This window comes from Cynocephalus volans, chromosome 2, assembly GCF_027409185.1.
Source record: "Cynocephalus volans isolate mCynVol1 chromosome 2, mCynVol1.pri, whole genome shotgun sequence".
Taxonomy (NCBI): Eukaryota; Metazoa; Chordata; class Mammalia; order Dermoptera; family Cynocephalidae; genus Cynocephalus; species Cynocephalus volans.
Window position 1 is genome coordinate 38,619,539 of NC_084461.1, and position 13,009 is coordinate 38,632,547.

A 13,009-nucleotide genomic window follows, 5' to 3' on the forward strand; every position below is an offset into this window, starting at 1 on the left:
ATCTGAAGGCTGAACTGTGGAAGGATTGGTTTTGCATGCTCACTTACATGGTTGTTGGCAGGATTCAATTATTTAAGGGTTGTTAAACTGAGGTCCTCAGCTTATCATGGTTGTTGTCCAGAGGCCACCCTGAGTTCTTTGCTGTGTGGTTCTCACCCACACAGTAGATTGCTTCATCAAAACCAGCAAGAGGGTGAATCTGTTAGTGAGACAGAAGTCTCAATCTTTTGTAACCTAATCATGGAAGTGACATCCCCTCAATGCTGCTTTATTTTGTTGGTGAGAAGCAAATTACTTAGTGGGAGGAAATTACAGGAGGCAGGAATTATTGGGGGCCACTTTAGGGACTGTCTGCTATAACATTTAACAGCACATACCCAGCCAAAAAAGAAAGAAGGAACGAGAGAAGGAGAGTGCAGAGAGGAGAAAGAAGGAAGAAAGTGGAAGGGGAGTAGGAAAAATAGGGAAAGATAGACCTTAAAAGGACAAAGAAAAAATATCTTTGCTGTACTGCATCTGTATCAGGGCACCATGTGTTGGCAAACACTTCATCACATTAGCATCGCAACCATGTCTTATTTAGAATGAGAAGATAATATGGGCTTTCTATACATCTGGAGTTAAAAGGAAACAGAAAAAGCATAAGAACATTAAATAAGCAAAATGTGTTTCAAATTAGTTCTTTTTCCCCTTTAAGTTGTTTTGCATATTACACAAGGAATATAGGAACCTGATGCATTTTCATTTGTTATTTTCCAGTTGTTTCAGCTCAAATGACAAAATTATGTTTTGGTTCCATACATTATTATTAATGATTGCATATGTCACTTAATTATAAGGGTGAAGTTGTAAGGTACCTTGTGTCTAATCTATTTCCAGACTCTTTCTTGAGGAAACCAAGGCACAAATGGATTGAGAAGGTCAAGGTTAAATTGTGCTAGAATAGGGCTAGAAAGCAAATCTTTCTATTTCTCATCTAGTGTATTTCTTCTTCTTATCTTCTGTGCAAATGAACAGTCAGAATGTAAAATATTCTCCTCAAACTTGCAGGCATTAAAATTGTTGTGGTTTAATTATATTTTCACAGTTACTAATTTTCTTGAAGAACCTAAAATAGTATTTTCAGTGCTTCAGCTAATAGAAGAAAAGGAACTTTTCCAGGTACTTTACTGTATAATAGATGCTTGCCTATCAAAATCCATATCTTCTTCACTGTATTCATTTGTAACACATCATTCAGATGCCTATACTTCAGTGGTAAATGCTGACTACCTAGATTAAAGGGGTGACCACCTGCTATTCATACCAAGACAGATCCTATTCATGCTCCAAAACTCTTGTGATTTTCTCAGTTCATACAGGTAAAGAAGTATTTCTTACAAAAGTATGACCATGGAATTTTATCATGAAAAAATTCCTGCTGCCCCTAAAAGGGTTAAAGATATACACCTAGGGCCAAAGACACATGTGTCACTCAAGATTTCCTGAAAATTCACTTGCTTGTAGCTATACTATACAAAGTAACAGGTGTTATTAAACAAGGACACATTTCCCAAGCCTGAGCCTCTTCACTACATTAATATGGGTATTAGTGGAAGGGTGATAAGGTCTCCAGTTCCCAGCCCTATTATCTCTTCTTACCTTGCTTAGTTATTTACATAGTATCTCCACCTCCCCCAGCCCTCACTAGAATGGAAACTCTGTGAGGACTAAGACTTGTCAGTTTTGTTCATTGCTCTACCCCTAGAACGAGGCTTGGCAAAAAATTGGTGTTCAATAAGTGTTTGTTGAATGAATGGCTAAATGATGAATTTGTTCAGGTTTATAACATACCATCCTTTATGAGTTTTTATCAGAGGAAAAAAAGAAGCATGTTTTGGTTCAGAATACCAGGTATTACCTGGAATTTGGAATCAGGAGTTTTTATGTATTTGTTTGCATATTTTTTTATTTTTAAATAATTTTTTGAAGTATTCATAAAGATACTTTAAGATTGAGAACCTCCCTAATGCCCAAGAATGAGAGTTTTAGACCAGAGAACAAATAGGCACATTAAGTTTACAACTGAATTGAAGACTAATCATATAAGGGGCAAAAAAGAAAAGAAACTTGATCATCTCCAAAATGGCCATAGACATCAGGACACTGAGAATTGATGTACAAAAATGGGTTTTGTTTCAGACTTGTCTGTCGCATGTGTATAGCTACAGATTTCATAGATGCAGAGGAATTTTGGTTAATATCCTAACACACAGGAGGCATTCTCTGCTTCCCAAATTAGAAGTAACAAATACATATTCATAGTTGTTTAAAATTGGCATCTTTTTAATGAGTTTACTGGCTGAATCTTTTAAAAGAATGCAAACATAAATGACTGTTTACCAAAATCTGTGAAAAGAAAAATGGTCCTTCAGTGAGTGCTGTGGTCCTCACACTGCTTTCCCTGGGTCCACCTGATGTCAGCGCAGCAGTCTGGGGTGGACAGTTGCACCACGTACACTGCTGGGCACACTCAAGTGGCCACCTAGGCAAGGACCTTCAGCTCATGTGTAGGTGCAGCCTGGAAGTGCATGGGGGTTAACATCTCCAAAGCAACCCTCAACCAGTGGGTGCTGGGAGTTGGTGGATAAATGTCCCAGATTCTTCTGTAGGACAATGATGAGGCACATTCTACACAGCTTCTCAGAGGGGCCTCAGTGGGATTGGTCCCCAATCAGCTACTCTGGTAACCAACTCAATAACACACAGTAAGTATTAGCTGTTCTCCCTTCCCTTCCCACTCTCCCTATTCCCTCACTTCTAGTTCCTGGGGTCACCTTCCAAATGAAGTACATGTACCCAAATCCTTATCTCTAGCTCTGCTTTCTTAAACAGATCCTAAGAAGTAACGCTTGAAATAAAAGCAAAATGGTATGTCTCTAGAAGCAAGGGCTGATACTGGTAAGCAACAGGCCTCAAACTATGACCCAGGAAGACAGCCTCTCTGGAGGATGTTGGCATCACCTCCTACATACAGAATGTGCTGGCTTCATCCCAGTGCTTTCTTCTTTTCACACTTTAAATATGTGTTTTATTAGGACCACATATGACCCTTCTGATTTCACACCTTGCCTTTTCTTTTTATTCTACAGATTCTTCTGGGAAGCCTAAATTCACCAAGTGCCGTTCACCTGAACTAGAGACTTTTTCATGCCACTGGATAGATGGGGTTCACCGTGGTTTAAAGAGCCCAGGATCCATACAGCTGTTCTATATTAGAAGGTGCAGCCTTCATGACTTTCTGATTTTTCTCTCCATGGATTTAACAATTAAGTACACTGAGACACATGCAGTATACGAATGGAAGTGATTTATTTTGATGACCTAAATGTATTCTTTCATCCATTCATTTAAAAAAGATTAATTTTAAGCCCTTACCTTGTGCCAGGTACTGTTTTAGGCACTGGAGATATAGCAATGACTATAAGAAGGTAAAATCTGTGGACCCAACGATATTGTTTTCCAGTAGTGGGAAACGGACAATAAAAAAATAAATGAAATATCAGCTGGTAATATAGGTTATTAAGAAAACAAAAGCCAGAGAAAGGATAAAGAGTGTTAGCACCATGTGTGAGTGTGTGCATGTACATGACAGTGTGTGAGAGTGAGAATCATAGTGTGGGTGGGAGTGTGTGTGGATATGCATGAATATGTGCGTGTGCATGAATGGGGGGAGACTGTATGTGGATGTGCATGTGTGTGCATGTGCATGAATGGGAGGAGACTGTATGTGGGTGTGCATGTGTGTGCATGTGCATGAATGGGAGGAGACTGTATGTGGATGTGCATGTATGTGCGTGTGCATGAATGGGGGAGAGTGTGTGCGGATGTACATGAGTGTGTGCATGTGCAGGAATATGGGTTAGAGTGTGCATGGATACACATAAGAGTGTGCATGTGCAGGATGTGGCGTGAGTGGGTGTGTGTAGGGGCTCAAGTGATATTTGAAATGGGGAGGTCATAAGAGGCCTCCCTAATGTGGTGTGTTAGAACAGAGACTAAATGAAGTGAGAGGCCATGTGAGCATCTGGGGGAAAGGTTGTCCACGCAGAGGAAATTGCAAATGCAAGGGCCTGGAGGCAGCCTCGGCATGTTTGAGGAAAGCAGAAGGCCAGCACTGATGGCACAAGATTGAAAATGAGGAGAGTGATGTGGGAAGGGGACAAAGTTATACTCAGAGACAGACTGTGCCAAGCCTTGGAGCCCAGATCAGTGCTTTGAATTTTACTTTATTTGTGGTGGGAAGCCATAGGTGTTTTTTGAAAACTTGTATGTTTTGAAAGATTGTTTGGTTTCTATATTGGCGATCAACTATGTTCCCCTTAAATTAGTTACATCATCCAATAAGGGATTGTGATACCTTTTTCTTCCATTTTTACCAATGGTCCTGCAAAATAACAGTGAAAGAGTGAGACAAAGCTCTCTCAATATAGTCGCCTGTCATTATTTCCTTTTCTGTTTACCCTTATATTGTAACTTTTCACCTTTTTAAATTTTAGGCTTAAACACGTCATTATCTCTTCTTTTCCACCCAACTCCCATGGAAGGTGTTAGCTAAGAGGCAAGGTTAGTGAGGACCATTTAACCTAGGCTTCTGTTGTTCCTCAGTCCAAGGATGTGCTATCTGCTCCGCAGAGGAGCTAGGAAAGGGAAGGAAGATGCAGCGAGCACTTAAGGACATGAGCTCAGGGCCAAGAAACCTGCATCTTCAGCCTGGCTCCAGCACTTGCTCACCAAGTGATGCTGGGCAAAGTAGTCAGTCTGCGCACAAGTTGGCCTCCTCGTTTGCAGAATGGAGATAATAGACTTGCCTCATGGCTTCATGTGAGGACTTGATTAGACAATACATAAAAGCACTTGGCACAGTTCTACACACATAGTAAGTACTCAGTAAATGGTAGCTGCTGCTCTTCTTATTGGTGGTATGATAATTTAAAATAATAATGATGTAGAATTCCAGTTCCTAGATTATAAAAACAATGTTTGTTTCTGTACTATTGTGATTATTGGTACGCTATAAGACTATTTTTAATGCAGACTTGGTGCTTAATTTTCAGATAACAAATACTTCAAGTTAGCTACCAAGACTGACCTTATTCACTTTTTAGGTGTGAGAAAGATTTCTTGGACATACCCCAAAAAGCACATGAAAAGAAGGTGGTTGGGCACAAAATACACTATTTTTTTCACTTCAGGCTGACACTGCAGAGAGGTAGGGGCCTGTGAACAAAGCTGATTTATGTAAGGACATTTAGACACGAAGCTAATATTTTGGTAACACTTTTGAGATTTATATGGAATTGGTTATGTTATTTGTAAATGAAGAGGGAGAGACAATAGATGCATTTTTTATGTTTTACTTCAGCAATTCAGAGTCAGTTCAATCAAAACAAATAAAATACTTGTACAGACACAATAACGAAACTAAATAGAGAAATAGTGTAACCTCTTGAGCTGGGCTCGCTTTATGAAAATAGTTTCATCACCCTCATATTCACCAAATATGAATGTAAGCAAAAAGATAAATCCAAAGGTATGAAGCCTTCACAAATATATATTTGTCTCTTACCCACAACTATCAGGACCACATAACTGTCTACAGACCTCTTCTGCACACTCCAGTCCTTTCAGCATCCCTGGTCCTAACCCCAGCTCTTCACTGACAAGGATGCTGCTGAAAGTTTGACCAGGTGGAGGGAAAATCTCAGATGTATTCAGAAAGTAGTCTTAGTTTTTGCTGTATTGGAGTTTGGAATACCAGGGGTAAAAAATTACACATCTTTAAACACACTTAGTACAACCTCATGGTTAAGTGCCAAACCAAAGTTGCAAACCCAGTATTTTGTCTTTTCTCTTGAAAAATATTACTATTTTGAATACCTTAGCCAAATTAGCATAAGCCCACAGCCCAGTTTATCTAAGAAACAGAACTGAGGGGTTAAGAGTATCAGGACTAGACAGCACTGATTAGCGTACAAATGCGTTTGACTTCTCCTTACCTAGTTACACGAAGTGGACAATATAAATGCGCTCTCTGACTGTCGTCATTGTTTCTCAGAATTCACTTCCCAGGCAACTCCTGAAAGTATAGGATCATACCTCCCATCCCTGACACACAAATAAAACTGTGACGTGATTTTATCCAAAACCGGAGTCAGTGAAGGCAGAAAGGAGCAAGAAGCAGGAGGTGCAGTGGGCTTTCGGTTCACTGGCCTGGACTTGGCATCCAAAGCGTAATGGAATCTAAACAGGTCAGGCTGTTAACAGGACAGCAACGGTGTAGGCTCACAGGCAGACGCATGTTTTACTTGGTTCTGCTTCTTGCCAGGTGAGCTGGCAGAAGGAGCAGCCTCCGCGTGGTAGGGTGGTTAATTCAGAACAGTCTCTGCCACCCTGTGATGGAGATGGTACCACATCCAGCCTCTGAGCTTGGAATGGACTCAGCACAAATGCAAATCACCGGCATGGCAAAAAGAGGCATGCATGTCAGGGCTGCTCTGCGCTCAGCTCCATGGGCATAAATGCCTTGTTTTCAAAGGAAGTGGACGTGTGAACACTTGGTCCTTAAGGGTGTATTATCCCCCCACCTCTGCCATCTCCCACACTAGACACCCTCAAAAAATAACCCTGGCCTTTTAAAAGAAATTTCATTTTTCATGCAAGGTTGTGGGGAAAATTAGAAGGGAGAAAGGAGAAAGGGCATTGTTTTTTAATTTTTTTTTCTCTAAGAAAAGAATTAAATTTTAAGGCAAAAATTCATGAGCTGTATGTAGTGAAAATAGTTGCCATTAAAACATAAATGATGTTTTATTTTTATGATTTCTTTTCCACTTGGTTGTCTTTGGATGGAAAACACTTCTTCTGCTCTTCATTCTGATTTTTAATGATAATTTCTTTCCATGGTTTTCATTCCTTCTATTTCACAAGATAATCTGGGAGCAAACCCAAAGCACTTAACTTCTGGGAGTAAGAGAAGGAGAGAGTAGCATCCAGAAATTGGCTTCGGCCACTGTATAGTAATTCAACCCACTGAAGACAGTTGACAGAGTATTTTCGTGAGTCCATTTGTTCTTTGACTACATTTAGTAGTTTAAAATATAACTTTTAAGTATTTATTTTAAATAAATTTCAACTTTTGTAGTGAAGAAGGAGATAGGTAGTTATGTTTTGAACTAGCTATTCCTGATCCATCATGCTTAAGATAAGTGTTTTAAGTTGTTTGTTCTGTGGAGCTAAAGGGTTTGGGATAATCTAAACAGGGTTTTTCCCACAGTTATCATGGGCACCAGGGTGTTGACATTGCCAAAGCTGAGAAACTGTGTAAAACACAGCAGAGCTAAACTCTCCATTTCAAATCCAGACTTGCTAAGCACTATCCTGCATCTTTGGAGCATCTTTATACTTTGCGTTTTCTCACTTTTACACTATCAGTTATGCTAAACGCATTTGATATCCTCTCTACTATCATGTGAAAGCTTCATTTCCCTGGCAGTCTTGTTAAACCAGGCTCTTTAATGTACTCTCATTTAGTTTGAAAGTCAAGATCAAATAAAGCATACTACAGTTCAGTGATCTACCTGTTCCTAATTATTTTAACTTTTTCCTACTATTCTAAATACGTAGCACACACATACATATAAATACACTTTATGCAGTTTTTTTTTTTTTTTTTTGCCCTTTATCCACTTACTTTTCCCATCAGGGCGAGTCTGCCTCTCATCCAAGAGTATTTTAAGAATCTCAACCAGAGTTTAAGCAAAAATTCACTGTCTCAGACCCAGGAGTTCCTGCCATTTTAATTCTAAGTTCTTTCCAATAGCTGATGAGCAGCTATCTCAAGGACCCTTGATACTTCACAAGTTTCCTCCTAATGCCAAACAGACTAGCCCGAGAAACAGCTGTGAAGAAGGAAACGTGTCTTCTCGCAGCTTCTCATCCCTTCCTTCCAGGTCCTGCCTTCTCCACAGTCTGCGATGTTCTCATTGCCCACAGCTGCCCAGCACCCCTCCCACAGAGGGATGGCCCCAGGCCTCTGGTCTGGCCTGCCAGCTCCAGGCATCTCTGCCTGCACAGCATCACTCCTACATTCTTCTTCCTCAGCCAAAGCTTACATGGTTTTATGTCCCCTTAACTTATAAATCCTCTTTTCAGCCAACAGGCTAGTGAATAATAAGGGGATAATGAATTCCCCAACACAAGTAGCAATTCTAATTTAAGGAAATTCTTTCCTATCATTCCATTGGTTCTTGCTTTCCTCACCACACTCATGCCCATGCTTCCTTGCCTCAATGCTTTCGACCACTCTGTTCCCTCCCTTTCTTTCACTATTGCCATCTGTCAAACGTTTACCCATCCTCCAACATGCTAAACACACCGCCTCTAAAAGTCTTCCATGAACAGCCATTAGGGATCCTAATGAACCTTACCTCTGAGTGCTCACCCACACTGCTTTGTAATGTAGCTTTTTAGTCCTTCTCCCTGAGACAGAAATAATTCCTAAGACACTCATGAATCCCCCATAGTCCAGCACATAGTCAATTTTCATTGAATATCAGTGCAATGGATGCAAGAGACCAAAAAAAGTACTCAGATGGTAACTTCTGAGTTTTCCTCTAACCTCAAGTTAGGAACCAAATCTTATTTACTGTTATATCCACACATTATATCTGCTAGTGCCAGATATAATGCTTGAATAGTGTTCATATAGGAGGCACCCAAAGACGGTTTGTTGAACTCACCCAGCCAGTCAGACAGATGTCACATGCCATCACATGTCTGTTCCATTCCTCCTGGGAACTTGAGTCTGAGCAGTCTTTTGATTGCCCTGCACTTTTGTTCAGGGCGCCATGGCAGCTAACCAGGGAGTTGCCTTTCCCAAAACTCTGACTTCCTTCCATAGTGAACTTCCTGGCATCACTGTCCCATTCAACACACAGCCTGTTGTTATTTTTAGTCATCCAGGTAAATGATGTTTTCTATAGAATGGGATGAAGGTAAATAACCTTATGGTGGAATGTAAATAGGGAGATGTAACTTTTCTGATTTATTTAGTGTTCTCCATGTATTCATCTATCCTCCGTGATTTGTTTACTATTTGTTCATTTTTAGTTATCAGATCCAAAACATAGGAAAAGATGAACTTGTTCTTTGTAGAGATATCAAAAAAGGAACAGACAGGCAAATGCATTGATTCAATTGAGCCCATTTTTGTTTCCCTTTATTTTTGATACTATAATTAAATATCAGTCCTATTTACAAAATGGGGAAAAAAAAGATGCTTTTGTCTCTGTCAGGGGTAAAGAGGAAAAGGCTAGAGCTCCTATGCTTCATAAATGCCACCTGGATATCCAGCCTGTTTGGAATATTCTTATGATCCTCCATGTAATTAAGGAAAAGTTCAGGAGTATGGGAAGAGTTCAAGGCATTGGGAAGACTCTCCCAAGCACAGGAAAGCCTTGGGAAGATGGTTCAAAGTAGTGTGTAGTCAGTTTCCCACCACAAGGCCACACAAACTTCAGTGTCACTGAGACTGGAGCTCACCAACAGCACGCCTCCTCAGTTTCTTCCACCGTGAGTTGGAGAAACTCCTAGGGCCAAAGATTCACTATTTTCTGGGAATCTCTATAGTTTGGGGGTTGACTGTGCTGTTTCAATAAGGGAACATTTTTAAACCCCCCGAGCTTTAAAACTTTATCTGTAGAATGAGGATAATGAAGAACCTACCATAGGAATTGCTTTACTTGATAGCTGGCTGGCATAGCATATGCAGTCAATAAACAGATGCAAAAATAGCACATGGCCCCCTGGCAGTCTTCAGACACTAATGATATTGTCCACAGATGTGATACTTCTTGTAAATGGTGTTGCTAAAATGCTTCTTCACAAAACATTTGTGTTCCAATTTATTGAATCTGACTGTCAACCGCCTCACTTAAGGTGGTTGACAGTAAGTTATATATGGCATGACTGTTGGGATGATTAATCCTTTTTTTACCCTCCATTTCAGGAGTACTCAAGAATGGACTCAAGAATGGAAAGAATGCCCAGATTACATCTCTGCCGGAGAAAACAGCTGTTACTTTAATTCATCGTATACCTCCATTTGGACACCCTACTGTATCAAGCTAACTGAAAATGGTGGTATGGTGGATCAAAAGTGTTTCTCTGTTGAGGAAATAGGTAAATCTTAGCTTTGTGTTTTAACTAACATAGCTTTAGACTAAATAAGTGGGGAAGCCTGCAAGTCCAAGTATAGTCAAGTAGGAAGACTTTGTAAAAGTTCTCTATAGGTACATGGATGTCTGTTTTACAAGAGATGGGATCAGCTGGTGAACGAGAGAAAGAAGGCAAGGGGAACTTAAGTTGACTCTTAACATAAAACAGCCTGGCAGTAAATGTTGTGAAGAAAAGAATGGAAGCCTTGTGGAGTCCTTTCCTTTAGGAGATCTTTAAGCCTGGATTGCATTCTTTTGTGCAACTCAATGTAATCTTAAGATTCCTTCTTTCCTAGTTGTTCAATATGATGATTATATTCAGATCTACTGAAATATGTTGGCCTTTGATCTCTATCATTGCTATAATCAAAGCCTAGATTTTCTTTATCACAAAGCATAATAATTCTGGAATTTTACATTTATAAAACAGCCACAGTCTGTTTAAAGACATGTTTATAAGATCTCAAAATAAACAGTGGAGATAATCAGCTGAGTGAACTAAGTGAAAGATTCAAACAGATGACCCTTTGTTCATCACGTGAACACAAGGGGGAAACAAAACAAAGCAAAACAAACAACTGTAATTGGAATGTTCATGTGTATATTATAATACTATAAACAGCAAAATAGAATCGAAGAAGGACATTTGGTAGCTGACCTTGGTGCCTCAAAATCTACCCACCATATCTCAATTGTTGCTTATAGGAATTCCTTGTCATTTCTCCCAGATGTGCCGTTCTTATATGTGGTTTCCTAGGCATCAGCAGACTGGAAGAGAAAGGAGAATGTGGCTAGAAGCTACAGACAGAAACAAGTAAAATCTGCTTGCCTGGCTCTGAGGGAGAAGATTGAGAAAACTGTGACAAGCAGAAAAGATAACCCAATTGCATAGTTTGAAGAGACTAGTATATGTCCTAACATCAGTGGGTGTAGCTGCTTTAGCTGAAACTCTATGGGGTAGTAGAATGGGGTAGCAGTGAGAATACTGGGTTAAGCCCTGTGTTCTAAACCTGTGCCTGCCAATAGCCTTTCCTTCTCATCTACCTGGCTGATTTGCACTGAGTGCCTGCCACGTGTGCTGGGTGTGGTAGCCTACAAGATGAGTTAGATACAGACAAGTAGGGCACTCAGGCATGTTCACAAATAATTGCAGGACAGTGTAGTAGGTGCTGGGCTTGAGATGTGTGGAGTACATAGCAACTGAGGTGGTGGCCAAAGGCATGAATGCTTGACTGGGCCTGAGGGACAAGGAAGGGCTGCACAGAGATGGTAACAGTTGACTTACCTCTTAAAGCATGAATGGGAGTTGCCGGGTATCACAATTGACTGTGCCTTCTAGCAACTACTAAGTTCCCAAAGTGACAAACAGCACAGAATTGTCAAGGACTCTGGAGAAATCCTCAGTGCTCTTGTGTGCCGTACAAAAGAATTGGGCTTTGTGCTCGCTTCGGCAGCACATATACAAAAGAATTGGGCTTTATCTTACTGTCAAGAGGTACGTTTGCAGATGTTTTTGCAGGGAAATAACCTAAGGACAGTAACAGCTAACACTCACAAAGGACTTACCATCTGTCAGGTGTAATAATCATGTAAGATAGGTTCTATTATAATCTCCATTTTACAGATGATGAAACTGAGGCTCAAAGCAATTAAATGACTAGGTCAAGGTCAAACAGCTAATAAGTAGAGCTGGGATTTCAACCTTGGCAGCATAGCTCCAGAGTCCTTGCACTTAACCTCGAGTCTATCGTTGTCTCAGAGAAATTAATTTTGGGGTATGTGGAAGGTAGATTGGAGTAGGACAGACTAGATAGAGAGGTTTGAAGACTTTGTGATAATCAAGGAAAAAGATGATGACAAATTACAGTAGCAGGGGGTGGAGGCAAGCTGAGCGTGAGAGAGAACAAAGGACTGAGGTAACTCTAGTACATCTTAATAAGGATGTCAATGACTACAAGCTTCAGTTTCCTCATGTGTTATGTATGTATTCTACTACCTCGCAGGACGAGACTCTGGATTTAAAGTAATATATTAAATTTGTCTTTCACTCAGTTTATTCAGAAAATGTATATTGGGTCCTTTCCTTGGTCCAGGCAGTGTTCTACATGATACAGCAGAAAATGTCTGCTCTCAGGGATTTAATTCCAGTGCAGTCGGAAAAAGACTATGTTATGGAGAGACCTGGGGTAGGAGAATAGGAGTGTTAAAGAGGTTGCAACTTTAAGTAAGATTATCAGGGTTGGCTCCCCTGAGGCAGTGACATTTGAGTAAAGAAGGAAATGAGACAATGATCCATGTAAAAGGGAAAAGGGCATTTCAGCAAGAGAGCACAGCAAGGTTAAAGATCCTGAAGTGGGGGCCTGTCTTTTCTCACTCAGGGGACAGCAAGTGGAGCTGGTGCAGAGTGAGCCAGGAGGAGGGTGGTAGGAGATGAGGTCCAAGAGATGAGAGAATCAAATCTACAGTACCTGTCAAGCTGCTGTAATGGCTTAGTGTAATTAGTCTAATTTCCACTCTCCCTATTTTTAAAAAAGTGGTGTCTTCTCCACAGTGGCCAACATTAGCTTCAACTTGCAGTGGAATAGGAAGACTTTGGAGAGTTTTTAATGAATGATATGATCTCACATAAGTGTTAAGATAATCACTATGTCAACTCTATTGAGGATTGTATGAAGAATAGACTGAAGGGAGACAAAGGCCGAAAGGCCAAATGAGGAGAACATTGAGGAGGCTAATGCAGCCGTATGGGTGAATAT

The 13,009-nt window shown here is 40.3% G+C and overlaps 1 protein-coding gene across 1 annotated transcript in view; it reads left to right on the forward strand.

Moving 5' to 3' along the window:
* The window catches only part of GHR (growth hormone receptor), a 285,938-nt gene that overhangs the window by 252,322 nt on the left and 20,607 nt on the right, over positions 1 to 13,009 (forward strand). The window contains exons 5-6 of the mRNA XM_063087552.1: positions 3,132 to 3,261; positions 10,046 to 10,218. Coding sequence (XP_062943622.1) covers positions 3,132 to 3,261; positions 10,046 to 10,218 — 303 coding nt within the window. The remainder of the gene's footprint in view (positions 1 to 3,131; positions 3,262 to 10,045; positions 10,219 to 13,009) is intronic.